Raw genomic sequence first — 27,764 nt, 5'->3', positions numbered from 1 at the left:
CATTGTAAATGCATTCGTTTGTGAAGGACGAATGGATCGGAGCGCTGGACGCTGAGTTACCATGAGTGGCTATTACGTCTTGGATATCTAATATGTTGTGAATAAACATCAATGAATATTGTTATATTTATACTCTAGGACCTCGTAAAAACACTGTCTTGACTATATACTGTACAAGAAGAAGGGATTAGTACACCTTGAAGCCGCCCGGCATCAGAGTCTGGAAGACCTGGTTGGGGTCGTATTTCTTGGCAATCGTCTGCAGCTTCGCGACGTTCTCCTCGCCGTATCCGGGGAAGATGGACTGGAATCCGGCAGCATCGCCCATGTAGTTGAACGCGTCATACAGGCCGGCCTTCTGGGTGGCGTTGTTGATGGCATAGGTAGTTTCCTCCACCCACTGGGCGACGATGTCGTCGTAGCTGGAGCCGATCCATTCGACGACCTCGGCATAGCAGAGGTAGATCTTGGAAGAGTCCAATCCGAGGGCATTGCCACCCTTGTCCTCCGAGGCCTTCATCCAGTCGGCGCCGATGGGTTGCCAGTCCAGCTGGATGGTGGAGATGTTGGCAGCGGGGATCTGAGCGTAAAGTTTGGGCAAGTGCTCGAAGAAAGTGGTGTTGATGATGGTGATCCCCTGGAGCAGCTCGGCGTAGGTGGTACCGACAACAGTACCAGCCACAAACACATCGCTACTTACGTTAGTCACTGAACTATGTCTTGCTCAACTATAGGTATGCCAAACGTACTTGATGTGAGGGACGACCATGGCTCCAGTCTCGGCAGCGAACTCCGACACAGTCTTGAAGTCCAGGGTGCTGCTGATGGCGGGAATATCGGTGAAGGGCTTGAAGATCTCCGGATAGCTGGTATCCTCACTGTCGTAGAACAGGATGACCGAAGCCAGGAGTTCGTCGCCCGGAACCAGCGCCGGCACAATGTGCGTCTTGGGGTCCGAAATGTTGGAGGCATAGGTAGCCGCAGCCTGAGGTTTTGTTAGAAAGACGTCTAACGCTTTAGAAATGCAGTGACAGATCATACCTCTAGGAATTGGTCTACGTATTCCGAGGACACGGTGTGGGTACCGGCCCAGACCTTGGGCGACTTGATAGTCTCCAAATCGAACCGAGTGACAAGACCGAAGTTGCTGCTGCCTCCCTTCAGGGCCCAGAACAGATCGGAGTAGTGCGTCTTGTTTGCTTCCACCACGGAACCGTCGGCCAGGACGATTTCATAGTTGACGACTGTGTTGCAGGACCAGCCAACCTGGTTACCATAGAAGTTGACACCTCCGGCCAAAAGCAATCCGGGGACACCGACGGGGCCCAGACGGCCACCCGCCGCGGCGAGGCCGTAATCGGCGAGATAGGCATAGACATCCTCCCATCTAGACTCAGGCATTCAGTCTTAGATGATGTTTCTTGCAAAGTGAAGAGGGCGCGCCTACCTATGAGAGGGCCCGACCGACACGATCGACTGATCCTCGGACAATTCCAGAGTAGTCAGGTTAGACATAACAATGAGCACCCCATCGTCAATATTGTTGGATCCCTATAGTCGGTTAGAACTACATATTCATTTCCAAACTGTCGATCATGTACATACCCGGATACCCATGTGACCGCCGCCGCGCACGGCGAACTGCGCGTTGGCATCGACTAATGCCTTCACTCCCTGGGCCAATTGAGCGCTCGACTGAGGGCGGAAAACACACCCAGGGCTCATGATTTCCGTGTTGGACCAGAAATTCTGCGCTTCATACTCGTAAACCGGGGTGTTCTGAGAGAAGACGGCACTGTTGACCTGGCCCTTGAGGGCGCTGCAACCAGCGGACACCGAAGAGGCCTCGACCAAGAGCGAGCCCGCCAGGGGCAAGAAAGTAGAACCGACGCGCATGGTGACAGGAAGAGCTCTGCTCAGTTGACAAAACTGCAGTTCCGATTGGGGAACCGAAGGATTAAAAAGGACGGTCTATTGAGCCAGAAGGTGGATACATGATTCAGGAGCCGTCGGCTGGAGAAAGGACCGTTACTGGAGACTCTATTCGGGCCGAGTCATGACGCACTTGGCAAGTCAAGGAGGCACATTCTTCATGGTGGAGAACCTGCCCATGTGCGTGTTTCCTGAGATTGCAAAAGGGCATCGTCAGGAGTGCCGTTCGGCATAACCCATTAAAGACGTACGTAGCGGAGATTAGGGGTGGGCTTGGCCAATGGGTACCAGGTTTCTCACCGGCGTAAGGACCTACTGCAGTTAGTCAGGGCGATTAGTCGATGATAGCAGGCATCTAGCAGCATTCTAGCAGCTCTAGCACCAACTAGAGTTCGTTAGGATCCACTAAAGTCCGCAGGTTCCGAGGTTCGAAATTAAGTAGTCGATTTTCGCTAATCTAATAATTCTGAAGTTTGAACAATGCAAATCCGAAGGCCTTTTCCGCCGATTAATAATGCATCAAGTGTCGCTTCGTAGTCATTCGTCGTTCCAACACGGAAGTTATACAATATGCCACCCCACAACTCCTGAACAGGACGCTATGAAAATTGCAGAGTAGGTATTAAATATCATGAAAACATAGGAAAAATTAAAGAAAGTAGAATATTACCTCCGGGCACTCGAGTTCTCCACGTCGAACTCAACCGTCCGGACAATGCCGATGCCCTCGCTGCTCTTTGCAGGCATTTCTGGGTATTGTAGGATATGTTCTTCGCTCCCATTGTCCGCTGCTGGCATACCTGTGGTCGTCGTATTGGTCGAATATTGGTTACTGCGAGTATTCGAAAAGTCGGGCGCATTTGCTCGAGGAACAGAGCCCAGCGGATGGCCGTACTTGCGAGACGTTGAACCAGATTGGTAACCATTCCCATACGAGAGACCCAGAAGATGAGGAAAGTAACGACGAACGAATGGGCGCACCGCCGTAATGCAGCCACCAGTGATTCCCAGGTTCAACTCGATCGTACACCACATCAGGGCGTCCGTCGTGCTCCCTACAGGGCAAAATGTGTTAACGACTGATCATCCGTGGCATGCCCGTACTGGAGGCACTTACAGGTAAGGTCGGGGCTTTTGAGAAGAGTATACAATGTGGACAATCGGATACAACTGACGACGCCAACACTACAACACCGTGAGTTACCGCCATGTCAGTGGCATAAAGAACATCACTCACAAGCATCCCATTGCTAAGATACAGCTAACCGCGATCTTTTGGCGTAATGGCATCTGCAATCGGCGTAACCAGGGGCTGTCGGGGACACTCTGTTAGCATTTCCTCCAGCAAAGAGACTAGGCGACTGATACAGGGTGAGGCTCACATGGGGACAATCACTGTCGCGAAATCCGTGAAAATGCCCAGTCCAGCATTGGCAAAGTAGAACACTGGCCGGTTCATACAAGTTCCAGCTTTGGCAGGATACCAGGCTTTATCAATGGGACTACAACTGAGAACATTGGCCAAGATGCTGGCCACACTGTATCCTGCTGCAACAAACACGATCGCCCAAACGGCGAGGTGGAAATTGCGACTGGGAAAGATGCGCATATAGAAAAGAAGAACAGAAACTTTAGTGAATCCAGTCCCGGCGCAGTAAAGGATGGCGGCGATCACGTTTAGCTTGAGAGGGCGTTAATGGACTGCCGTGCATGCCGAAGGTATCGATCGTACCTTCATAAACCATGGTGATAGATAGTCGGCTGGAACGTCCCACATGTGTCTTCCCAGACCCCAGTTTAACACTATTTGCGCCTGTCAACCATCGCATTCTAGCCACGTCTTCATTGATGGGTCGAGGTAGTCTTACTTTCCAACGTGACTCCGGTCATGGCGGCAGATAGAACCTGCAAAATGCGAAAGAAATTGCATTAGTTGATTTGGCACAATATATGGTAGGCCGAAGAGTAGACGAACGCACCAGAGCTACAATCATAAAATCTGATCTCTCTGTTAGCAGACGGGTATCATTGGTGTGAAAAGAGCCTCACAGTCATCCCAGCGAAAACTGCGCACGATAAACAACCATGTCCATGTCCTGACCAGCAGCGCAATAGTTGCAATTGGTAGAAAAACACAATTCACGACGAGAAATTTGGTACCAATGTACGGGGGATCAGTGAAATTAGATACCGTTCCTGGCGGCGGCGACATCGCCGGTATAGTTGTGTTGTCCGCCATGTTGTCCTGCCAGCCTCTATCGGAGAGACTCGCAACGATTATCCTTCATATGGACGAGATTGGCGAACGCGATACAGTATGATGGGAAAAGAAGGGACTGTTACTGATAGGCTCTGGCCGAATTCATGGGTAAGATTAAGGAAGTAAAGATATTAATCACATGTTTGCAGAAGGGCGTTTGGGGTACCTTTATTCATCCTTGGCCGCTACTAGATTATTGGCTTCTGCAGACTAGAGATAACTTTTAATATAGTATACGCTTAGACTGCAGTCCGAGACCATGTGTCTGGGTCCCGGAAAACTCTGATTAGTATTCATGACGTCTAAGACTACGTCCGGGGAAGCTTGGTGGGTTGTCATCAATGGTGATAAATCCATTCGCCAGGAGTATACTTTTTCGAGAACCGTTCTTCCCGGCACATTCTAGGTCTCATGCCATGGTACACAGGTGGTTAAAGCGTCGTACCTGTGCGCAAGGGTCAACTTGACAGCCATCAGAGCGGTGTCCAAAATTCAGAGCTCGACCCCTAGCACTTGAGGTTCGTGATTTTGTCACCCACCAGGTGGATCCCAAGGTACTTGGATTCTTGGAACGGGGCTGAGGCGGAGGGTGAGAAGCGCAGCAAGTGGAGGGTCAAGCAAACAATAGGACTGGTCGTATAGCCATTATCCGGGTCAATGCCTTTGCTGTACTCCGTCCACCGCGCAGGTGGCGTCGTGTGTGCATGTCTCAAATTAGGATAGTGCCTTACCATGCATCCTGGCGGATTCGATCGACACACTATCGTGTTACGACAGGGATCACGATGGCCATCCGCCTGGATATTCAAATATCGGGCTTCGTGCGACTATCGAGAAGTCTGTCACACGTTCTCTTAGCTGAACCTTATCTCCATTACTGACAGACTCGTCGCGTGGGTCGGAGATTCAGTGTACACCCGAGAGAATCTCCCTGTAACATTTAGCCAGGTGTGCCTATTCTCAAGCGGGATTGCGCTCTCAATTCCGGATATGCCCGGGTAGATTGGTCTCCAGAACTTCTTTCCTCTGTCTCTAACATTTTACTTTCTTGGGTTTAGGTCTACACAGTATTGCCGAGGCCCATGCCGCGTGTTCAACGTCGAGGTTGGCAAAGCTGCCCACCAGGAGCAAGTCCTGTATGGAGTAGTTGATAACACCAGCCAAAACTAGCCACGAACATTGGTCCTAGTGGGATGGCGCGCATGAACATGCTGTGGGCTGTCTGTCCCATCTTTGCCCGACTGAGCTTTCTTCGACCACTATGACCGCTTGGCGTCTTGGATTGCACTACACTGGGCAGTCCCCCTTACTTTGCAGTTGCCACGGTTGTCGCTAACGGGGCGGTGATGTTGCAAAACACGGGGAAATCATTAGTCGGAGACCCGAGCGTGACAGGTTGAGCCCTGGTTAGTCCTCGCGTCGGCAAATCGTAGAAGCATAGTTTGCATTATCCTTTGCCACTGTTTCTTCCCTCCTGTCGATCAGCTTGTCTCTCCCAAAGATCTGCAGATTGGGAATTCCATTTGAAAAACGACAGATGTTTGGGGCACGCCAGAGACTAGGGACCGGAAAATTTTGCCATGGCTCGGATAAACACTTGATTAGCCCTCCAAGATCCACATTGTCCTGCACAAAGTCTCCACAACGACTACACTATTAGGCAATTAATCTGTTATGCTTTCACTAGTTTCTTCCAAAGAGCCGGTAATTAAGCGAGAATGCCGAATTCTTGAAATGGATATCTGCCATGCGTGGGCCATCTTAGCACCTCAACCTACTCTCGTAGGTTTTTGGGAGGGATATGTCGCAGCACACATTCATCTATTGACAGTATAGATATGACTCGTGATTTTCTGTAAATCGAGCTGTATTTTCTGACATCTAAAGCCGCTGTTCCGCTGAACGAGTACCTGCATCCTGGTGCACACTGAATGGCGCGGCTAAACAAGCATTTATTGTGAAGAAGATGCTGACCGAAAATAAATTAAGGCCCCTCCTTAATCAACTTGGCAGCCACTCTGTCGGTAAAACTGGCGCCGAGCAATGCCGAAGCCAAGCTGATATAGAGTTCAAGCGATGCTGGTAGCGTGGTGTCGAGGCCTTCATCCTGATTCGTGTAGTTTGCTGGGTCGAAAAATAGCCTCTGACTATACTGGAGCCTGTCATGGCGGCTTTGGAATTATGTCCCGTACTGGCCTCGCCACCAAATTTGTATTCGCAATTCTTTATGCTTCTATGCTTCTATGCTTCTAGATGCACCGAGAAAGGTTAATATCACCAATCTGTTTCTTGCGGGGTGCAACGCGTACTACACAAATATATTCCTGGTCTATGTGAAGATCAGTACTGTATCTATTCAGCCATGACCTATTTCATCTCGTGGATGCTGGACTAGGAAAACTTAGTGCTAGATTGCATTGCCCCCAAAAGGATCTCGGCGTTGACTTCCCCTTGCACTTCCTCTGAGATAGCATCTGGTTTTCTTAGTCCTGATTCAATCTGCGACATCTCATTCGAACGTCTAACGAAAATATGCATTGTCTCATTTACATACAGACCCGAGAGGGAAAAAAAAGCGCAAAGTTGTTTATAAATTGCACCCGTAACTCCATGCCAGCCCGCGGTATACTCACGTCTCAACCTGATCCGGGAATCGTTTCATTGGCCCATACCGAGACGTTACCGCCCGTAACCGCTTACCCCAGAAGAAAAGAGGGACAGCAAGTAGGATACTAGCGACCTGAATGGCCATCATCTCCCCAAAGACAGGGGCCGGTCCCTGGCGCTGGATCCAGTCGGCCGCATAAAGGGACAGCAGCATGCCGATGGTATTACGCACTGTAAAGATAACGACCAGAGCTTCGCCGGTAATCTGTTCAGCATTAGCGTAGGGACTTCACTAAACGTGATGGTCTAAGCAATTGGGCACACAGACCGGCCTGTAGCAGTCTAGGGAGTAGGTCATCGCCACGTTGGAGATGGCTGCGACGCCAAATGCCTGCATGGCATATCCAAACGCGGCTCCGATCCAGTGGGTGTGATGCGCGATGCAAAGACCGAAGATCAAAATTCCGCTCGGACCAATGACCCCCGGAATGACGATGGCGGGGAGTCGATACTCTGGCAGCCGTGGCCCTCCCTGTCGGTTTGTATAGCGAGTGGAGATGATGTCGATCAGTCGCCCACCGAGCCAGAAGGCTAAGACGGAGCCGATGAATCCGGATAAGGAGAGAAGCCCCAGACTTCCTGCGGGCCAGTTGTAGGGGGGTGCCGTGAACGTACGCGAGGCAGTTAATTGGACGACAATGTTCCTATCGAGGTCAGTGAGGAATACGACCGACGTGCACTGGTCATTGAGAGGCCTTACCAGCCGACCGAGATACCAATGGCGAAAGCTGCCCAGAGTAGCTGTGGATATGCTACATTACACGCGATATCTGATACTGTTCGAAGGAATGACGCGTCGGGGTTATATCCCACTGTCAGAGACATCCACTGCCACCGCTTGCGTTTAGGGGCGAATGCGTTCTTCGCAAGATACGTGGTCTCACGAACGGTAAAGATGGCGGTCACAAATGTCACCGCCGTAGCGATGGCTAGAAAATAACACATCCATCGCCAGTCCTCTTCCTGAACCAGATATGCGTTGATCAAGGGGCCGATAAAAAGCCCTGCGGTCAGGGCCAAATGGAAGAACATCAGATAATGACCCCGATCCTGCGGTGGTATCATGTCTGACACGACCGCCGGCACTGTAGCGTCTGCAGCCGCAGAGGCGAAACCCGATAATATGCGCGCAGCCAGCAGTTCCCCATAGCTTGACGCGCGGGAGGACCAGACGTTCATCATTGCGAGAGATAGCATAGACAATAAATAGACCGGTCGCTTGCCGACGACACGCATCAATGGCACCCAGAAGACATTTCCCAAGCCGAGAAGGAAGACGTTGAAGCATACTAGCTCGCCAGCTTGGGTCTGAGAAACGTGGAATTCCTTGATAATAGCTTGAGTCGCGACCGTGAAGTTACTCCCATTTACATTGCCGAGGAAGGTGTAGAAGCAGACGGTGAGATATGTACATAATTTCGCTCCTGTGGACCAGTTCTGGGAATCTCCACGTTAGCTCGCCCGGAAAAACTCACCGTTTCCGTGCTTACCTGTGGATGATTTGGATCAACGTTTGGCTCTTTCATATCTTGAGAACCTGCAACCCCCCGTTCATCTGCAACGGTCTCGAGGTGGCTGATGGATTCCTTGATTGAGTCCGTCATCTTGTCCTAGGCGCGTCGGATCCACCTCCAAGACAAGCGAAAACAAAGCGTCCGCATGGGCCGGCCGAGGGGCGGGTACTTAAACCCCCAGCAGTGGATCGTCACTGCACACCGATCAACACAGGTATAGAGAAGGCGTTGAGGAGGGGCTTGAGAGCAGGAGAAGCCAACATCCTTCGGCAGTCATTGGACGAGTATGGACAATCCGGGGTAGTCGGAAAAGCCGAGTCTGGGGGCACGGGTGTCCCGGCGGTGATGATAATGGAGCGTCTGGAGAAAGGTGGAGATTCTTTCGTCATTCATTTTATTATTACCTTGGGAATTCCTGCGTTCAATTGTTGCTTAAAGACTGAAATCTCCACATCTCCAGGCTGGCGAAGTTCGTCCCTTCTTGCCACTGCGATGATTCCGAACAAGGCTCAATGTTGGGCTGTAGATGGCATGTTAGACTGGAAAAAAGGAAAGGAAAGGCAAAATTGACTGGTTTCGGATATATTCAATTGTGACTCTGGTCTCAACCTATGTCTAGAAGTGGATAGCGCCTCGTGATGAAAGATCAGTATTAAGAACAGCGAAAATCGACTCTAAATACAAGACATAGCGCGAAGAAGCAAAGAAAGGAGCTTCCGAGGGCTCTGACTCATGGGAAAGCGGGCAAACCAGATCCTTTCTTATTTCTGGGAGGCTGAAACACGGCGCTGATCCGGAGGCGCAGAGTGGGACTTGGGGACTCGTAGTCGCAATGTCATTTCGTTTGCACAGCGCATTCTGACTTCGGTGTTGTATTGTAGACAGGCCCCTGCGCCTGTGCTACAGCCGCAACAGCAAGGCAACATTGCCTCAACGACACAATTGGTGTAACCTGGAGATTGCCCAGGTCCGTATTGACATAGGAGGTAGATGCCTGACTGACTGGAGAGCAATCGACAACCCATCTACCTGTAATAAACTCCTGCCAAAGGAATATCGTCTCATAGTAGTCGTTCATGAAGCTATATATGTAATTCGTATCCTTTATGTATTTGGTCGGCTGGGTAAGCAAATGGCGAGGCATAGCTTGTTCCTCATACGCCTTCCTCACCTTATGTTCGTATACCTAAGAGACCTTTAGCTCCCTAATAACCTTTAGCTGAGTATTTTTCGTCATCAGAATGTTATCAGGGGTGTTGGCATAGGGGCTTCCAAGGCACTTGGAATCCGCAAACTTTAGGTCGATTGACTGGGCCTTCGGGACTTTTCCAACCATAAACGCCACCGAATGATTGAAAACACCCCAAAGCCCTGTCTCATCTCCAGTGAGGTGTGATTCGGCCTCAGGATCGCCTAATCCATGGGTGTACTTGATGACCTTGTTGCTCCATCTCTGACCTTTGACATATGTTTAGACCAAACGGAGAAAATTAGACCAATGAAGGAGCTCGCCCACAAACTCGATATCGTAGAGGGCGTTGGACTTGGTGTGGTTTGGACCGAGGGAGAACAGGGGAAGGACTTGAAAAGCCACCTTCCTCGCGCGGGCCTGCTTTATCAGGATATTGTCTAATTCTGTAGAAAGAATGGAGAGTGAGTTCAAAATATCAAGAATTGTGCTCAAGGATCCTGGACTGACGTCCGTGCCGTTGAGGCCGCACAGGAACTCGGCAGGTTCGGGATTATTCATGCTGGCTTGATGAATTTTGCAACGATTGGTGAAGGCGTACTGATGAATGAAAGCCTAGTGAAGTTTGTGGTTGAATGGGAGTGAAGACTCCAACCTCAAACCAGAAAAGTAATCAGTGCAAAGCAGAAATGCAAAGCGTAAACCTCATATAGACCTCATATAGACGTAAGAGACATCCACTAAGCCGATTGGTACCGGGTCAATGATTTTTCTCTCTGTTCTTCTCGTGTTATGTCATCATTCCCTAAAGGTTGACTGATTAAGGGGTAGATAGAATATCCCGTCAGGCTTCCATATACCTCTTTATGTGGCTTGTGTCAGTAAAATGGTGCCGATTTGATGCAAAAGCCCTCAAAATGCAAACCCGCTCACGTTCGCTCGATTCTAGATTAGATAGATTCTCTATTCTTCTACATGACTGTACCAGCTGATCGTAGAGGGATATATATACCACTGTGTAATCGGCGAATATCAGAATCAATGAGAGTAGCGGTGTGACCGATGCATGGGCTTTACAATAGGTGACTTGTTAATTACATTATAAGTCAGTCAATCTCAATCCAACAGCGATGGGAAAGCGTGAACTGTCATTCGTGTGTGCGTGAATAGGATTCCCAGTTCTCGGGATATTCAAGGATTCTTAGCCCGAAGTTCGGTGTTTTCTGTCGAGGCGACGACATTGACCGAACATGGTGTCACCAGTGGACGAGATAATTATGGGCTGCAAATATATATAAAGGTAGTGGTGCCCTAGCTAGCCTGAGATTTTTCTTGTAGAATACATTCCTATCATTTCGAACCTTTTCACACATATCTCTTCTGGATACTCTCATCATGGCCACCTCACTCTCTGACCTTAATTCTACTCTTACGTCCGCACTGGAAAACCTCCCAGCTCCCGAAAACATTAAAGATGAGGAGCGTATGCAACTTCTCGGGGTTATTGGTCAGCTTCAGGCTGCACTGGAGACACCGGTCCATGTCATCCAAAAGCACTGTCTTGCGGTAAGAAATGCCGAACCCCTCTGTGATTGAATTGGTGCTGACCCAAATAGCACTATGGGATTGCCGGAATCAGGGTGGCCCAGGGCATGGGGATCTTTGATGCTTTTGTCACGTCTAACGGGGCTGAGATGACCCTGGCAGAACTTTCGTCCAAAACAAAAGGGGACGTGGAACTTCTCGGTATGTGCCCATCATGAACTCATGTGGAGAGGAACAAAGCTTACATTGGCTAGAACGTATTATGCGGTTTCTTTGCTCCCACAAGATCTGCAAGGAAACCAATGCCCAAACATATCGGCCTTCACAGATAGCCATGCTGTTCGGAACTGGATCGGTGCCTGGTGATATGATTAAGCATTTGTAAGTCTCGTCGCCTTTCTTCATCTGTCCTATCCTAACGAAACCAGTCACACCAATATGCAAATGACTGCGAAACTGTTTGACTACTTTGAACAAAGGGACTACAGGAATCCTTCAGATGCTTACGATGCGCCCTTCCAACTGGCCTATCAAACGAAAGAGCATTACTTCGACTGGCTAAGCAAGAGACCTGCGATACAGAGGGTCTTTAACTCAGTAATGACCGAGAGCAAGAGACACTGCGGGATAGAGTGGTTCGAGATTTATCCAGTCCTGGACAAGCTACAGGTAACTCCGGGTCGAGTTGCTTTGGTCGACGTCGGTGGTGGCGTTGGACATGATATCACCGCACTCAAGACAAGGTTCCCACAGCTGCCGGGCAAATACATCCTCGAGGACCTCCCGCAAGTCATTGACGACATCAGAGAGCCGCTGCCCGAAGGAATCAGTGCCGTCAAATGCAATATGTTCGAGGGACAGCCAATCCAAGGGGCCAAGGCTTACTACATGCGGACGGTACTGCATGACTGGCCAGACAAGGCGGCCCTGGAAGCTCTGCGTCACATCCATAAGGCAATGGCCAGTGACTCAATACTCCTTGTCAACGAGCATGTAATGCCCGACGGTGCTAATGTGCCCGCTATACCTGCAACACTCGATCTCCATATGATGGAGGCCTTTTCTGCCCTGGAGCGAACGGAGAAGCAATGGATTATTCTGCTCGAGAAGGCGGAGTTCAAAGTCACTCAAGTTTGGAAGTCTGAAGGGGACGTTTGTACTGCGGTATTTGAGGCTATTTTGGGAGAATGAATATTCTCAGAGGGTAGACAGCACCGGACTTGTTATCTGTCGTTCTCCTGTTTATGATTTCCCTTGGCCATACAATGTACCACACATTCAGTTATATAGAATCTCAATGACAATAGACTGCATATATGTACCATTTATCGGGATATTTGCCCTCATTAAATTTATAGAAGCATACAATCATGGCCTTGCTATATCGACAAAGGATTGATCCCTTTGCAGGAGGTCAAGCTTTTAATGACGGTGAATGCCGTCGGAAAGAGGTATTAATTGCGAGGAAGGGTTTCGTGGTTCATGGCTTATGCTGCAGAATCTTTGAAGCTCTAATGATTGACCAATATGCAGCCTGCTCTGTGCAACTTAGAGTGTCAAACAAGAAGCGGACCAATTCTTCTTCGTTGTCCCCAACTATGAGTGACAGCTCGGCCTTGTTCACCTTCACGAGTTCGCGTTTGAGAGACTCCAAGGCCAAAGAAGCAATTATGTTGGAATTTATAAAGCCCTCGCAATGCGGCCAGGACTGGAGAGCCCTGATTGCTCGTAAGCGCACACGATAGTCAGGACATTTGGATGCCACGATATATAGTCCCGGGATGATGCCATTGTCCAAGGTGATAGTGGAACGCTCCGGGAACTTTGCCATCAGCGATTCATGCGCGGATAGCAAGGCCACGTATTCAGGTGTCAAATATCCAGGAATTGGGCCGTTGAAAAAGCAAGTTTTAACACTCAGGATCTGATCCAGGTACTGCAGCTGGAGTATTTCCACCCCTCGTTGTTCCTTTGCATTGAGTTTGGCATATGACTTTTTGCAGAACAATTCTAGTCGCTGTTTGTGTTGAGATAGAGAAGCAAGGAGGCTCTGTTGGGTTAGGCGCAGTGAATTAAAGTTGAGCTCTATCTCCGTACCGGAGAGCACCCAACACTCGGAGAGAAACGGAATGCCTTTGCATAATACGTGGTTTAGTTCCCGTCGAGCTTCTTGTACATTGCGAGGCAACGGAATCGCATCGCCGGATGACCACTCCTCCGCGTCCCTTTTTAGATGCAAGAGCGGCCCATCCGTCGCGAAATGCGATGATTGTGTGTCCAGCCGCACAAAGGCTTCGACCAGAGACTGATCTATGGCTGGTAAGCAGTGTGTGTCCGCCGCTGCCTCATTTAAAATTTGCAGACCACTTCGGAGATGCCGCAGTGCTGTAGTATACTGCCCTAATAACAGCTCTGACAATGTGAACAGCAGACAACATACTAGCGTTGCCTCTTTCAATTGTGGATCCTGAGATGCATGCCGTTTATTGAGAAGAGCAAACGATCGTACAGACTGTTCCAGGGCGAACCGATGTCGTGGACGATGCAGATTGATGCCTGCCAGACGCATGCCATTTTCTTCTGAGTCCTCTTGAACGGCACCCAGCATATTAGCAGCATGATACACCGCCGGCTCCGTGTGACTGAGTTGCCTTACAAGGTTTTGCCACAATGGGGAGTCGAAGAAGGAAACTAAACTCGAGATGGAGTGATGATGGAAATATGAAAAGCATCGTTTCTCGTCCGAGTTCATGATCCAGCAGAGGCGGCTTGCCAAGTCGGGCAAATATACAACAGATCGTTTATGAGGCAGCCGGCACAAATCATATCCTTCACATATGCGACCTGTCGACGTGCAGTTTCGGCATACGCCACCGGGTGATTCGTCGCATTTAATATGGCGAGCACTGCGCCGGTGAGCTATCAGGACTGGCACAGCGTATCGGAGACAAGATCGTATCCTTACCGGCAGGTTCGGCAGCCCGTCTTGGATCGTTTCCGTTGGGCTCTGCGCTGTCTGGATACTGGTGCCTCTTTCACAGGAGCCATGGCAATCTACTAAGCTCTCAAAACAAACATAGGAAAGCAAACGACGTGAATTGGGGCTGCAAGTACCTGACGGCGTCGTAGACCAGGAGATAAAGAAGAAAGAAAAGGCCAAATGTGACCAAGCATGGAGGTGCGCCCTGGCTAGCTGGGCAATAAATGACCTTGATGAATATCACACTTGCTAACAGCTGCTAGTGCACCTATAATTCACATAGGCAAAGAATGAACGCCCACAAATTGTCGTGGTGTCATTGCAAGCCGTTGTGGATACAGGATCAAAGCACCGAGGCCTGTCGGGAATCTCCGAGAGAGCCTCAAATCAAGCCATCGGATTGACGGCGACAAGCATCGCCTTTTGGCCCCCACAGCAGTGGCGTCTCACTAGCCAGGTGAAGCGTTGCAATGTTGAGGCGCAGATTGGTGGAAGACGCAACTATCGTGCTTTTTGGCCCCTTCCTGCAATCCGTGGCTGAATGATCAGCTGACTAGCCTCAATTGCACCGGTTAATTAGGGTCGGAGACCCCGGGATTGACTTCACGGAATACGACTGGACGTACGCATTCCTTCAAAAAATGAAGTTGCCTTGTGGGGATATCGACATTCTCTTGTTGATCACCTCCAGCGAAGAACATTCGAGGTCAAGCCGGACCTCAAATGATATTATCAAAACAGACCAGAACGCGGAAGAACCCCGATGGTGGGTGAGAGAGAAAACAGGACAGATTGTGGAGAATATAGATTGCGTTCAGGAGCTCAGATGTGTACAGAGCTCGCGGTAGGAATCGGTCTCTTCATGCTCAGCGACAACATTTACCTGAGGCGTTGCCAGCGCATTTCTCCGAGTCTCGGAGACGGTGTCACTAGAGGTCGATGGAGACGATATGATATTGGAAAAGAGCTGAGAGATTGCCGCTATCAAGAAGGCCTATTCCTTGAGGTATGATATAGTTACATCCTGAATAGCGTGCTAGGTAGAGTATATTGGTTTCTATGTGTGGATTTGCGGCAGAAATTGTGCTGGTCAAGGAGGGTGTAATATCTATAAAAAAGCAGAGGAGGAAGAAGAGGAAAAAAGAGATAGGCATGAAAGCACGCTCAAGGTACAGTCCAGAAAAGCAAACAAGTATACAGTAGAATGAAAACATGAACAACATACAAGTACAGATCAGGATCTCACTTCCGATTCTTGGGCAATTTCACGAAGTATACAGAGAGCTTAGCGTTCTCGCTTGGATCGTGTTCGATTCGCCGCCACTGGCCAAGCTCACTCTGTTCCTGGTCTTTGTGCCCCATTCCCAGATTGAAGGGCTTGTAATCACGATCATAACGCAATCTATGAAACACACTGGAATGGATCTTCGCTGCTGGGGGAAGTGGTCTTCGCAAGCCACGGCCGTGCCATCGAGTCTCATGGAACTCCCCGTCAGGTCCGACTTTGGTACGCTTGAAGGGCATATACTCCATCAAGCGCCAAAAGAGAACCTCAAGCCCCTTGCCAAAATCGTAGTCAAGCGAGTCATGGATCTTGGCCTGTTCGGCAGCTTTAAGGATGTCGCGATCGTAGTCCCCCATCATTGGATCGAAGCAGTCATGCTTTGAGAGCTGGATCGGGTCAAATGTGAGACCGGCCCTGATGGCCTCCTGAACCATCCACATAAGAGGTATCTGGCTAGCCTTTGTTTTCTGGGATGGCCACCCACCCCCAACGTCACTGTGATCTCCAGCAAAGTACACCTCCTCAAAGTCTTCCTTTACGTTGGGGTGAGGGATCTTTGAGATAGTAGCTTCGCCATTTGCCGCCCACGTGCTGACTCGATGGGTCTTTGCCTTCATGCCGTCGATGGGTGGTGGTTCGAACAGCACGGGCTGAAATTTGATTCTTTTTTCATCGATGCTAACCGCATGTCGCATGGTCTTCGGACTCGGCTGAAGTTCGTTATCCTTACTGACATCCAAGGCGAACTCAGCAACACTGTTGACAGTATCGAAAAGCCCCAGAAAATGGACCAGACCTGGAGACCGACACATGGTTTCTCGACTGAGTCGCAGAGACGCTTCAGCGTCATCCCTTTCCTGGCCGGGGTCCGCAAACTTGTATTTGAGGAACGCCTTCCACACAAATGGGATGGTTTCTTCGTTATCGGCGGAGATGAGCCCGGCATAGTCCAGCATCTCGTTCAGAAAACGAGCTGTGTATGCTCCTCGTGAGAAGCCAAAAAGATAGATGCGGGATCCCGGGACCCATCGGCGGGCGAGGAAGCGATAACCCGAGATAACGTGTTCGTCAAATGAGCTGGCCAGGGCTTGATCAAGAATCCCTGCGGTGGGAAGATTTCTGAAAGGCTGTAATGCTAGGCTTACCATTGACCGGGTGGTGATGGTAGTATCCATTCCTATTCCGGCTGTTGTGTGTGAGACTGCGATCTGCAGGGAGTATTCAAGATAGCTACATACGCTGATAGTAACAATCTAGGCGGGTTAGCTTATCCTCGATAGTACTGCATAGTCAACGTGACTTACATCTGTTATCTTTGGTTCGATCCAGCATGCGGAAAATCTTGAGGATGTTGGTCTCGCTTCCATCTGCACGGAAGGTATTCCCGGTGCCATCGAAGCAGAGAACCAGCTCTCGAGTGGGTGCACTGTCGTCGCACCCGCATGGATCAATTTCTTTAGACATGACTGTGTGAGGTACTGTACAGAGCTTTGAGTGATCTGGGAATGACAGCAGCACGGATGCTTCATTTTAAGGCTGCAATCCAGGGACTGTGGAGACCCTTGGGTGGGCAACCCGGATGATCGCCACACGGTCTGATGAGTTGGCCCGCCTTGAAATGCATGGCAGCGGCATCATGCATGGCTGAGTTTGCAGATCAACGCATCATCTCAATAGCCTCGCAGTAGCGCCTTGGGCGTACTGGCGGTGTCATCGTACACCGCAACACGTTGACAGGATTTGCGAGGCTATTTGTCGGTTGACTAGAGGGGAGCTGTGAAGAGTCATTCATCTGACGGACGCCTGAGTCTCAATATTAGAAATGCCACTGTGAGCAAAGGATATGATCCCACAAGAGTAGGTATCACATAGCATGGCGGAGTTGGGATGACTCAGGCAGGGCAGAGGGTAACGTTCACCTCCTCTGTGGGCCTTAAACAGCTGGCCAATAGTCCTAGCATATTGCAAATATAATAATAGAGTTAGGCTTACTAGCTGAGGGCTGCAGGGCATGGTGGGCCTTACTACCAGGGTTGTCGGCGCTGTTTGCGCCTGGGAGCCGCCCCGTGACAAAATAATAAATATAAAAATAGTAAAATAAAGATAAAAGATCTGAAATGGATATACTAAGCTATAAAAATAATATAATTTCTATAGAGCATAGATAGTAGTAAGGAATAGAAGGACGGCTCAATAGGAGCTGTTTTCTGCCCCTCCACTAACTGTTCGAACAGATCCATGATACTACATAGTGTGACTGAATTTAATCGTTGGCACGGATGCGATATTCTGGCATTATTACTGACTGCTTTATAGACCAGCCACTTGAATAAACAGGAGAGATTTAAGTATAAGTTATCCCTTGCCAATAATTCTACAGTCGATCGAAGACGAACCTGTGGCCCTCTTTTGCTAGCGTTTCGGGAGTATCTCATTTTATCGAGCTCGATATGGCGGCTGCTTTGGTTCTTGGACAGGCTTTGAAAGGCAAAACAGGTATTTACACTGTGACAAGGCAGCTACAGGACTCAGTCTGGCTTGCTACGTAAGCCTCCCTTTTCTTTTTTTCATTGATGTAACCAGAACAACATGCCCACAATAACAATTATAGGAACAAATATCATGCGAACGTCATGGCGAAGAGTGTCAGACATTTTCGATTACAAAACGAACGAGACGTTCTACGTCACTTCCAAAACAGAACCCCCTGGATTCGCCCGTTAATTGATGAGATCACAGATCCTGCAGTTCCTCTGACGCTCATATTGAGATACTTAGACGATGATGCTCTTCACGCATCGAATAAGCAACGTCTTACTCGTCCAGAGGTGAAACATGTTGCGAAAAAGGTGCTACAAGCTCTTTCAGTTTTACATGACGAGGGATTTGTACATACCGGTATGCTTTGGGCATCTCTGCTTCGTGAGCCTTATTGATCAGCGGGGAGTAGACCTCAAACCAAGCAATGTGTTGGTAAATTATGGCTACAGTGATATCCGTTTTGCAGACGTCCAATTAGCTGATTTTGGGAGTACTGTTCCTGCGGACTCTGCTTACGCACAACATGGTGACCCTATCGGCACCCATATTTTCAGGAGCCCTGAAGCACAGCTTCAAATGAAATGGGGCACTGCAACGGATATTTGGTCATTTGGTGCAATGGCAAGTTTAAACTCCATTTGACAACGGTTGAACCCGACTATTAATCTTCACCCCCACAAAGCTTATCAGTCTCCTCTATGGAGAAGGATTTCACATCTTCAAGCCCGATGTTCCTGCCGACCACGATGAATACGATGTCAAGATCCTCATGAAGCATCATAGATGCTTCGGGCCATTTCCAGAATCGTACGAACAAATTGCGGACCAGGAGCGACTGGCTATTCTTGTTTGGATCATGCAAAACAGCCCTCCTGAGACATTGAGACCGTTCCATCTCACCACTACGCTGGAAATTTGCCCGGAAGATAAGGAATTCGTGTTAACGGCCATGAAGCTAGATCCACGAGATCGGCCGTCAGCACGACAGCTCTTGGATGATGGATGGTTTGGTCAGCCTTGAACCTAATGAATCCGCGTCAATATCCTCCTGCGTACTCAACGTAAGCGCTTTGCAACTATGACTCACTTGGGTTGGTGAAATGTGCTCCAGTAATTTGAAGTAGAATAGGGACTGAGGGGTCCTAGCCCTACATATTTGACCAGGTTGCGGAGCTCACAACCACCGATGTCATGCAACCGCCAGCCTCATTCAACCCGTCGATCACCTTCGCATTGACCTCATTCGCAGGATTATTAGTTTTTCCCTCACTATTGTGCTGAGCACCGCGACCGAAAACAATAAAGATGATTGATCCAAGAATAATAAATCCACCTCTAATAGCCCGGCCGAAAATAACTGTTTTTTTGTGGAAGGTTGACTGAAGCCTGTATGTATTTACTCTCTAGATATACATTGAACCTATTCACCAATAGAGATTTAGAACTCAATTACAAATAATCATCGTCTATTGAAATACCGTTTCTAGGTGCAAATTGTAGCGATCATTGGCTTGGAGTAAGGCATTCCACTGGGTGAGTCAACCATAAGCGCACGCGCCTGTGCTGAATGCTGTGGCTGAGTGACACTCATTGGCTTGTATGATGTAAGATTACGTTGATAGAGCCTTGGTTATGACAGGTCGCACGCAAGTACTCCTTAGATTCATGCATACATCTGTGAATATACCGACCTTTCCCAACGCCCCAACTGCTAGCCTGGTAGGGCTCAAGGGTGCGCCATTCCTGATTCTGCCAAGAACAACCTACATATTTCGGCCGGCAAACGCGCTGGTGGTTGGATATGAAGATGTGCACCAGCACTGTACACCAAAAATACGACCAATAATTGCTCGAGCTGCGAGGATATTGATTGGTTTTTTTCGTAGGGTACAGCCACTATCACTCCGGTGGTTTACAAATCAAGATGCTTGCGAACAACGATCATGAATATTCTGAGCATTCAGTTAGAATAGTTATGTCCAACAATGGTCGCCAACGGGTACTGGCATTGCTACTAAGTGCAGTATGTAAGGCGCGCATGATCTCATCAACATCCTCTCATGCAGTTAGATGTGTGTAGTGGGCACCGACAGGTAGAAGCCCTGGGCACTCTATAAGTACAATAATGATTTGTAATGTCTCTATAATGTACCATTGATTGACTGATGGTGGGAGGAGATTCCAACACGCCGCTTCATACATTAGGCACTAATGCATATACTGCATGTATATGGTCATGTCCCATATGCAAGCGTCCGAGCTAGGATCGTTCCATGAGGCAAATCATAAGGCAACTATTAGGAAAGGCGTCCCATCATTGTACAAATCCAATCGGAGGTGTTGCTGCTTTTTGCAATGGTAACGAAGTTTTTGATATCATGGCTTAAGTATATGTCCTTGATGGTAGTCCACATAAACGCAGCCACGATCCATAACAATATGCTAAGATTCACTTTTCGCGGAAGGATGATCAACGTAGTGGAGAATCCTGTGGCCAGGCCAATAGGCCACGCACCTGTTCATCACATACCATTTTGACCTGATTCCTCGAGGCGATGTATTGTTTGCTCTCTTATCAGGGCTGTCATTATGGATAGTCTTCTTCAGGGCCCATGATGGGCCCCAAATGGCTCTAGGGGTTGGGATTGGGCACTGAAGAAGACTAAACATGGGAAAGCCTATAGCATGTATAATTCATGCATCCATGGACGATATTGAAGGTACTTTCTTCATATAGTCTACTGATGCTATTCTATTACAACAATGCATATTTACCAAGAGGATATTAAACCAAAAGAGACATAGGTAAGTGCCTTGCGCTAAAAATTGTAAACCCTATAATATGGGAACAAAACCCATTGTAAAAGAGGCCAAATCTTCCCTTAATATATTTGCGGCTCACGTCGCCGTGGTGGAGCCGAAGGCATACTTGACACACGTTTCAGAATAGATCGTGCAACAACGGTAATACATCTGCAGGTACAACGAGAGTCTTCGACGACCAGAATTTTCCAAAATCTGTGCCAAATCGTCCAGGTATGCTAGAGTGCACTTGTGTTCATATTCTGCCAGCTTAATCAACTGCGTCTTCACATCACCATCCAGCTTGAGACTTTGAGGAAGCGAGAACTCGGGAAAGTTGACAGAGTTGAGATTCGATGCGAGCCGGTCTCGTTCAATACTGCCGACATCATTCCAAAGCCTTCCTTCGATGGAGATTTGCCTCCATAGCTTTTCGGCAAGGTACTTCTCTTTTGCTGTAGGAAAGACATCTCTACCATCCCCAATCTTACATATAAGGGATTTGGAGACTAGCCCACTCTTAACATCATGGACTGCAGATGTATGTAGCCACGTACAGAACGTCTGGCCGGTACTTATTGTAACACCCTCTGCGTCAGAATGCGCAAGACTGCTGTTGAGTGGTCTATATGCTTTGGCTTGTTGCATAGCAGCCAAGATCGCCATCCTCAGTTCTTGTTGAAGATCATGTTTTTCATAAGAACTAGGAGTTCCCTTGAGATTGTCATTCAAAACAAAACGGAACCAGACTCCTATGTTTTGTTGTATATTTTCAAGGCGAGTGAGGGTTTCCTCGTCCATATCAGATAAACTCTTTCCATATGAAGATTCCCCGAGAGAATCATCTTCACACGCAGCTGTCTCGTTGCAAAGCGCATCGATATAGTCAGCTATAACGCCTGTGGCACAGTCTGGTAGGTTCGTCAACGACTTTTCCATCAATTCGTCTTCTTGGAATATGCCAATGGAAAGTTCTACCATGCTGTAGATTGTCCATGTACTCATGAGATACTCAGGGCTTGAATTGTTTGCCAATGTCCAGAAACACGCGGCAAACTTAATGTATTTCTCTCCGAGGGCCTTTTGGGTAGAAAATACATCCAGCGTTTTTAGCCTGTTGTTAAAAAGCATTGCCTCTATCACCGAAGCTTGTATAACCCACTTTGGAGTTTCTATCTGAGATGGCAGTCGAGCAAAGTACTGTGTCATCTTCTCAATCACAGTTGTTGACATGTCGACAAGCTTGAGTGGTATTTTGGCAAGGCTGGCCACAGTATCTTCGGTTTTCACAGCAGCCATGATGTAGGAATCTGACACAGTCGGTATAGAATATAAGGTTTTGTCCAGCCAAAGTTGATCGTCTGTATCTGACCGTTGGCCTTTCGAAAGAATAAACTGGATACCTTTACTCATGGCATTTTTAACCTCCGCTGATATCACGTCAGTGAAACTAAAAGATGCCACACTTTTCAGTATCAGAAGAGCATAGGCAGTCTCTTCAGCAGAGTCTGAGCTACCCCAGGATCCGTCAGGGTTTTGAGTGCGCAATGTGCGGATTAATGACTGAAATAACGTGATTGGAACACTGAATTTCATAAGATCGTCGGGTAATGCGGGTAGAGTTCCTTCACTCCAGCGCTGAATGTAAGACATCAAGGCTTCGCACATCAGCATCGTTGGATAATAAGGTGAGATATTCTAGGGACTTTAGTACAACATCCGCATTTCTATAAATATAGTTTGGCATACCCATTTGTCCTTTACCATTCGGTCACAGTGAAACCATGCCTCGCATAGATAGCGAATGCATTTTTCGATTTGTGGCTGGTAGCGGCCATCGTTCGAAAGCAAGACCAGAGCAGTGAGAACATTAGCATTAGTACTTATACTAGTGTGTGTCTCATATAGATATGTGGTAAAATAACTTTCTCGTTCAAATCGATCGATTAACTCCTGTGGCGAGTAGTGTGCTCCCTGAAGCGCAAGAGCTGCTAGAGACTTGGCCGTGTCATCAGCATCAGGACATGCTTTTGGGACTATTCGCAGATTGTTAGCAAAATAAACCAACTTTTAGACTAAAGATACTATACCGAAGCCCACTACCCCATGTAACTTGATTTCGCTTTCGATCTGCTTGCCAACTTCCTTAAGTCTGCTGCTCGGTTCAATTCCATGGCGCATCAAGTTTGTTATCACCTTGCTGGATTAGAATATTTATCACTGCTAAGAACTTGGACGAAACATACCCACGCCCATTCAAATACCGTCGTAGGATATCCTGCAGCCACAAGTCCTGATCCATGGCCAGCTCCATTGGAGATTGCACACTGAATATATTCCTCTGCTTCGTCATCCCACACAGGATTATACATCAGGTACGCTGCTGTTGCAGATGGAGATGCTAGCATACTACCAAGGACTTTATAACGGGCCAGCCCTTTGAAGTCTATCTTCCCAACCAAAGCTTCCAAGGAGTGCAGAAGAGAAGATTGCGGACCGCTAAAAATGGTATCCAAGTTGATCTTTGACAATTTTTTCAACTGGACCTTGGTCAAGTAGGTCCGATCAAAGTGAAATATATGTCCTTCCGCTTCGAGCAGATCCAACAAGGCCGGTATTCGAAGCTCCAGACCAACAGGCAAAATACAGTTTAAGAGCAAGTCGTTGAGACCTTCCAAAGCTGTCTTCAAAAATTCCTTAGCTTTCAGGATCCTCGAGGTAAGGTCCTGAGGGCTTATTTCACAGGCATCGCCTGTATGCCTCTGCAGTGCCAGAAGCCCTGCTAAGGTGCTAGTAATGGAGTCTAATTTAGAGGAAGTCCCGCCCCAACTACCGCACTGGTTTTGTTGCTCTAGGAGAGCCTTAAAGGCAACTGGAAACGCCCAGACAGACTTTCCTTGGATTGGCTTTCTGACCATTGCAATCCATGCGGTATCGTATATGTTTCCAGACATGGTACCTAGTCCATAGCTTGAATGGTAGGACTTATTGAAGCTCTCCAGCAAGCTTCGTTCTCGCGTATCGATAATCACAGACACTGGATCCCCAATCATAGTGCTCAATGGATAATGAAGTATGTATTAAAAAGGTAATTGTAGGTCAACGACTGATGAGGTAGGAGTTAGTTCAGAGATCCCTGGTTTTAGCCACATATAAATAATTACCAGCAATGTTACAGTTGTACAGGGGGAGAAGGATTCCACTAGGTCATCCATTTCAGCTTGTGGTTGACAAGTCACTATAATATTGAGTTTCCGGTAAAATGTTCACCGTATTGAATTCTGTTCGCGTCTTCAGGCTGCGCACTATGCCTTTCCACTAATGGCAGTATGCACCGTGCAAGGGGTTAACCACCCAGCCTTTGAAGGTGGATGCGTCCAATATCCGCAACTCTGAGCTCAGGCATTTATCTGGTACAGGTAAAGCCTTTTAAAATGCGTATGTAATGAAATTTATATTTAAGATATGGTAAAAACAAAAATAAAATAAAGAAGTAAAAGGGTAAAAAAAGCAAAGAGAAAAGAGAGAGAGAGAGAGAGAGAGAGAGAGAGAGAGTGTGTGTGTGTGTGTGTTGGGGGGGGTTAACCTATTGATAGTGTTTGTCGTGGCGTTAGAGTTATCCCTGTTATGGTGGTGTTGATCGTCAAATCTGAGATTCCACTTGGAATCGGGTTGCGCACTAAATGATTTGGCTTGGGAATGTGTAATGCTTTAGGTTCACAGGATTTATAATCAATACATACCCTGATATATTCTTCAGCATCCCTTTCGCCCTGGTATTTTTGGATGTTCGAGATTGTTGAGAGCCACTGTGTAAAGCACTTGGCAAAGATGTCCCTACAGATATCTCCTTCCCGCATGTCAATGATTCGGAGATAGAGCGCACTGCGAAGTATTACATCCGCCAGGCCCTGATCCGATGGGGGGGGTTCCCCCGTTTGCCACCGGCATTGTTGTTACAGGCTTTATAAGGCGATGACGAAGCGATCCTGAGGTCGACTTAGCATACCTTGGGAGGTAGTGGTATGCTAGTTCGTACCCTGTTCCGTCTTACTTTGGCGTTCAATATACGGTTTCCTTTTGTAACAATTCTGCGTGTAATGGTTGTGAGATTTTAATGACTCGGTTCTCTATTGTTAGTCTTCCTTGCAGCGAGTCAGCTTCAGTCAACATGAACCAACTAGATTATGGCACTCAATAGTCCCGTTTCAAGTGGAATCACTTGTTGACTAAAGGTAATCGCCCGCAAGCCACAGCAGATTGGCTGTATATTAGGAATGGAATCTGCCATTTGAATAGCGGTGACTCAATTGTGACTTGTCAACTTCAAGCGACAACAAGGTTCAACGTGGTTAGCTGAGAAGTTACGTAAAGTTTTCACGATTCGATCCAGGAAGGTATACGTAGATATCTGCTTCATGGACAGATCTGGTATTCGACTATTTCACCATTTTGTTACTAAAAAACCGCCAATACATTGGTGTCTATGCTACGAAAGACTTCTATGAACACGAACCTCGAAGTGACTGAAGTCTGACAGCAAGCAAAAGACGCTCTCCCAGGCTCATACAGACTGGCGATTCATATGGTTCCAGCTTATACATTACGGGTGTGCTGCGGCTGACAATGTAAGCTATTGTCCGCGAGTTTCCAACCCCTTGCATCTAACATCTGTGTATGATACTGTGTAGGGATTACCAGTGCAGATAATACCCGATAAAACGTAGATTCTAAAGACATTACCGCTGGTTCGTTACCTCTGTGTACTGTCTGGAGTGCATCCCTGATGAAACCTAGACCTTTGTGTGTGTCTTTTGGGAAGAGTTAATTAAATATACATTTTTCTTCGGGGACAATTTTGAACATGGTCGGTGTGGTGAATCAACTCAGTATTCTTACTTATGCTCAGACAGTTGCCTAGCTCTTGAGTTCAGCTCCAACAGGATGACAGTTATTCCAAGTTTTCAGATAGGGTCCCCGCCAACATCTCCCTTGGCCTACGCCGGCCCGGTTACTGCCTATCCAAGGAGCAAAGACCAGGTTTGTCTCGCTCAGCATAAGAACATAGAGATGGAAACTCCCTAATATTAGCAAAGATTATATGTGGGCCGTTGGATTACCTCCTTTCGTCTGGGGGGAAGAACATTCGGCACAAGCTCATACTGGCATTCAATGAGTGGCTTCAAATTCCTCCCAAAAAGGTGGACATTATAAGCGATATTGTGAATCTACTGCACTCCGCATCTCTGCTGTAAGACTTATACCCCGATCGCTATTTCGACGCCACGGTCAACACTGGCTAAATAAGTACATTAGCATTGACGATATCCAAGATTCATCGAAGCTTCGACGGGGGAAGCCAGTCGCCCATAGCATCTTTGGCGTGGCTCAAACCATAAACTCCGCCAACTACGCGTACTTCCTGGCACAACAGAAGCTCTCCTCCTGGTATAGCACACGTGCCAACGATGTCTTTATTGAGGAGCTCCTAAATCTTCATAGAGGCCAAGGGATGGAACTGCACTGGCGAGATACTTTGACATGCCCTACAGAGGAAGAATACATTGACATGGTTCTAGACAAAACGGGGGGTCTGTTTCGACTCGCAGTCAAACTCATGCAGCTGGAAAGCAATCAGAAATGGTACGCCGGTTTTGCACTGAATGCTATTTATAGACATGGCTAATCAAGGGAAACCAGTGACTGCATACCCTTAATGAACAAAATCGGTGCGATCTACCAGATCCGCGACGACATTCTCAATCTCAAGGCCAGCGAGTATACTAAGAACAAAGGCTTCTGTGAGGATATCACGGAGGGGAAGTTTTCCTTCCCCATTGTCCACAGCATCAACAGTGACCCTAAAAATATGCAGCTCCTGAATATCCTGAGACAGAGAAGTGATGACATCACACTCAAGGCCTGTGCAGTCGACTATATCACTTCGACACAAAGCTTTACGTACAGCTACACAAAACTGAACTCATTGATCGTGGAGGCCAAGTCAATGGTAGAGGAATTAGATGCCCAGATAGGCCCCTCTACAGGCATGGCCGCGTTCTTAGAAACATTGAAACTGGATTAATGATTTTATATTTTGTTTATCGGTATATAGTCTCTTACAGCACAGAGTCCAGAATATATTCACTCTATTGGAGTCTTTCCGTTGGAATTGTTCGGCCTAAACAGATGAAAATCTACAAAGAGTATAGACTAGAGACTGATAATCAATAGGATACCTCAACTTCTGATCTACCAGCCAAACCAGAACTGGTGACAGTAGGACAATACACATTGGGGATTGATATCTTTAGTCTATTATATACTGGCTAATTGCGAGGTTAGGTTAATTGTAATGGTTAAAAAAAATGCACAACTAGGTTAAGGTATTATAGGCCAATGGTAGATTTTAAATGGCAATTGAGCCGACTAACCTTGATAACAGGCGCATAAGACCACTTTTTCCAACGTGTCTGGCAGGTCCTGCTGGCGTGATCTGAACAAATGCCAGCAACTTTCTGGTATTTCGGCATTCCAGCTTTGGGTTTTATTGGCTAGAATGGACGATACATGAGTACTGCCGTTGTCGATCCGGCAAAGCAAGCGGTCTCCAGCCACGCACGCTCGCGGCCCTCGGAGTCCTTGGAGTCCCTGGAATCTTGGATCAAGAAGGGCAATGGCCATTTGAAAAGAAAGCAACGACCTTCTAGGGTATGAAGGACATTGTCGTAGGCTTTTTTTTTGTTTTTTTTTTTTTTTTTTTTTTTTTTTTTTTGTTAGATTGACAAACACGAGTGAGCTTCAGCATTTCCACCCGAGTGGACGAGAAGGAAAACTTATCTTTAGCAACACAACGGTACTGTGCATTTGTCTCTCACTGGACTATTCTCGCGTCGGGTCAACAAATACAACACGTCACAGTGGAATTGACCACAAATTGATCTCTGGCGAGTTCTGGTTCCAGGTATGAGGTACGGGCAAACTCCGTATCAGACGGTCAGTTGCGCATCATGAAGCTTCGTCCGTTATGCATGGGTAATGTAAGGCGG

At 47.8% G+C, this 27,764-nt stretch overlaps 11 protein-coding genes across 11 annotated transcripts; 4 read left to right on the top strand and 7 right to left on the bottom strand.

The window, feature by feature from the left end:
* Positions 1-187: 187 nt before the first annotated feature.
* On the bottom strand, positions 188-2,267 carry BDV37DRAFT_293988 (FAD-binding oxidoreductase; the record flags this gene model as incomplete). The annotated part of the gene is made up of 5 exons (XM_032089549.1): positions 1,606-2,267; positions 1,448-1,551; positions 1,042-1,387; positions 750-985; positions 188-692 (listed from the first exon to the last, which is right to left on the bottom strand). Exons 1-5 carry the CDS (start codon positions 1,894-1,896, stop codon positions 188-190), a joined length of 1,482 nt encoding a protein of 493 aa, XP_031941646.1. The 5' UTR covers positions 1,897-2,267.
* A 331-nt stretch (positions 2,268-2,598) lies between these two features.
* Positions 2,599-4,171, bottom strand: BDV37DRAFT_282873 (uncharacterized protein; the record flags this gene model as incomplete). The annotated part of the gene is made up of 8 exons (XM_032087151.1): positions 2,599-2,987; positions 3,050-3,117; positions 3,170-3,244; positions 3,315-3,613; positions 3,665-3,735; positions 3,801-3,837; positions 3,912-3,931; positions 3,982-4,171. 8 exons carry the CDS (start codon positions 4,169-4,171, stop codon positions 2,599-2,601), a joined length of 1,149 nt encoding a protein of 382 aa, XP_031941645.1.
* Positions 4,172-6,821: 2,650 nt separating this feature from the next.
* BDV37DRAFT_271426 (major facilitator superfamily domain-containing protein) lies at positions 6,822-8,463 on the bottom strand (the record flags this gene model as incomplete). The annotated part of the gene is made up of 4 exons (XM_032084716.1): positions 6,822-7,064; positions 7,128-7,503; positions 7,560-8,296; positions 8,350-8,463. The coding sequence occupies 4 exons, from the start codon at positions 8,461-8,463 to the stop codon at positions 6,822-6,824; spliced, it is 1,470 nt and encodes a 489-aa protein (XP_031941644.1).
* A 1,096-nt stretch (positions 8,464-9,559) lies between these two features.
* BDV37DRAFT_282871 (uncharacterized protein) lies at positions 9,560-10,123 on the bottom strand (the record flags this gene model as incomplete). The annotated part of the gene is made up of 2 exons (XM_032087150.1): positions 9,560-9,826; positions 9,890-10,123. 2 exons carry the CDS (start codon positions 10,121-10,123, stop codon positions 9,560-9,562), a joined length of 501 nt encoding a protein of 166 aa, XP_031941643.1.
* An 834-nt stretch (positions 10,124-10,957) lies between these two features.
* BDV37DRAFT_293985 (S-adenosyl-L-methionine-dependent methyltransferase) lies at positions 10,958-12,353 on the top strand (the record flags this gene model as incomplete). Its single annotated transcript, XM_032089548.1, has 4 exons — positions 10,958-11,128; positions 11,179-11,308; positions 11,362-11,488; positions 11,536-12,353. 4 exons carry the CDS (start codon positions 10,958-10,960, stop codon positions 12,296-12,298), a joined length of 1,191 nt encoding a protein of 396 aa, XP_031941642.1. The 3' UTR covers positions 12,299-12,353.
* A 25-nt stretch (positions 12,354-12,378) lies between these two features.
* Positions 12,379-14,413, bottom strand: BDV37DRAFT_247659 (Zn(II)2Cys6 transcription factor domain-containing protein). Its single transcript, XM_032081896.1, has 2 exons — positions 14,073-14,413; positions 12,379-14,013 (listed from the first exon to the last, which is right to left on the bottom strand). The coding sequence occupies exons 1-2, from the start codon at positions 14,153-14,155 to the stop codon at positions 12,588-12,590; spliced, it is 1,509 nt and encodes a 502-aa protein (XP_031941641.1). The 5' UTR covers positions 14,156-14,413; the 3' UTR covers positions 12,379-12,587.
* A 313-nt stretch (positions 14,414-14,726) lies between these two features.
* BDV37DRAFT_247658 (uncharacterized protein) lies at positions 14,727-15,124 on the top strand. Its single transcript, XM_032081895.1, has one exon. The coding sequence runs from the start codon at positions 14,851-14,853 to the stop codon at positions 15,097-15,099; it is 249 nt and encodes an 82-aa protein (XP_031941640.1). The 5' UTR covers positions 14,727-14,850; the 3' UTR covers positions 15,100-15,124.
* A 205-nt stretch (positions 15,125-15,329) lies between these two features.
* Positions 15,330-16,836, bottom strand: BDV37DRAFT_282868 (T6SS phospholipase effector Tle1-like catalytic domain-containing protein; the record flags this gene model as incomplete). Its single annotated transcript, XM_032087149.1, has 3 exons — positions 15,330-16,558; positions 16,611-16,625; positions 16,677-16,836. The coding sequence occupies 3 exons, from the start codon at positions 16,834-16,836 to the stop codon at positions 15,330-15,332; spliced, it is 1,404 nt and encodes a 467-aa protein (XP_031941639.1).
* Positions 16,837-17,822: 986 nt separating this feature from the next.
* On the top strand, positions 17,823-18,934 carry BDV37DRAFT_271422 (kinase-like domain-containing protein; the record flags this gene model as incomplete). Its single annotated transcript, XM_032084715.1, has 4 exons — positions 17,823-17,917; positions 17,984-18,270; positions 18,323-18,526; positions 18,618-18,934. The coding sequence occupies 4 exons, from the start codon at positions 17,823-17,825 to the stop codon at positions 18,932-18,934; spliced, it is 903 nt and encodes a 300-aa protein (XP_031941638.1).
* A 1,877-nt stretch (positions 18,935-20,811) lies between these two features.
* Positions 20,812-23,768, bottom strand: BDV37DRAFT_282866 (terpene synthase family protein; the record flags this gene model as incomplete). The annotated part of the gene is made up of 4 exons (XM_032087148.1): positions 20,812-22,413; positions 22,465-22,751; positions 22,806-22,911; positions 22,962-23,768. 4 exons carry the CDS (start codon positions 23,766-23,768, stop codon positions 20,812-20,814), a joined length of 2,802 nt encoding a protein of 933 aa, XP_031941637.1.
* A 1,891-nt stretch (positions 23,769-25,659) lies between these two features.
* On the top strand, positions 25,660-26,800 carry BDV37DRAFT_271420 (FPP/GGPP synthase family protein; the record flags this gene model as incomplete). Its single annotated transcript, XM_032084714.1, has 4 exons — positions 25,660-25,755; positions 25,812-25,966; positions 26,032-26,358; positions 26,416-26,800. The coding sequence occupies 4 exons, from the start codon at positions 25,660-25,662 to the stop codon at positions 26,798-26,800; spliced, it is 963 nt and encodes a 320-aa protein (XP_031941636.1).
* Positions 26,801-27,764: the final 964 nt, after the last annotated feature.

The sequence above is a fragment of the Aspergillus pseudonomiae genome (assembly GCF_009193645.1).
Source record: "Aspergillus pseudonomiae strain CBS 119388 unplaced genomic scaffold BDV37scaffold_31, whole genome shotgun sequence".
In the NCBI taxonomy this organism is placed as follows: Eukaryota; Fungi; Ascomycota; class Eurotiomycetes; order Eurotiales; family Aspergillaceae; genus Aspergillus; species Aspergillus pseudonomiae.
Note: the sequence above shows the minus strand (reverse complement) of the source record. Positions and strands in the feature narration are given on the sequence as shown.

Excerpts from the sequence above, each read along its gene's own strand:
- BDV37DRAFT_247659 (XM_032081896.1), bottom strand. The coding sequence starts at position 14,155 with ATGGCTCCTGTGAAAGAGGCACCAGTATCCAGACAGCGCAGAGCCCAA. Across the intron at positions 14,014-14,072 it reads ACGGGCTGCCGAACCTGCCG|TGCTCGCCATATTAAATGCG; the intron begins GTAAGGATACGA and ends TCACCGGCGCAG.
- BDV37DRAFT_247658 (XM_032081895.1), top strand. The coding sequence starts at position 14,851 with ATGGTGGGTGAGAGAGAAAACAGGACAGATTGTGGAGAATATAGATTG.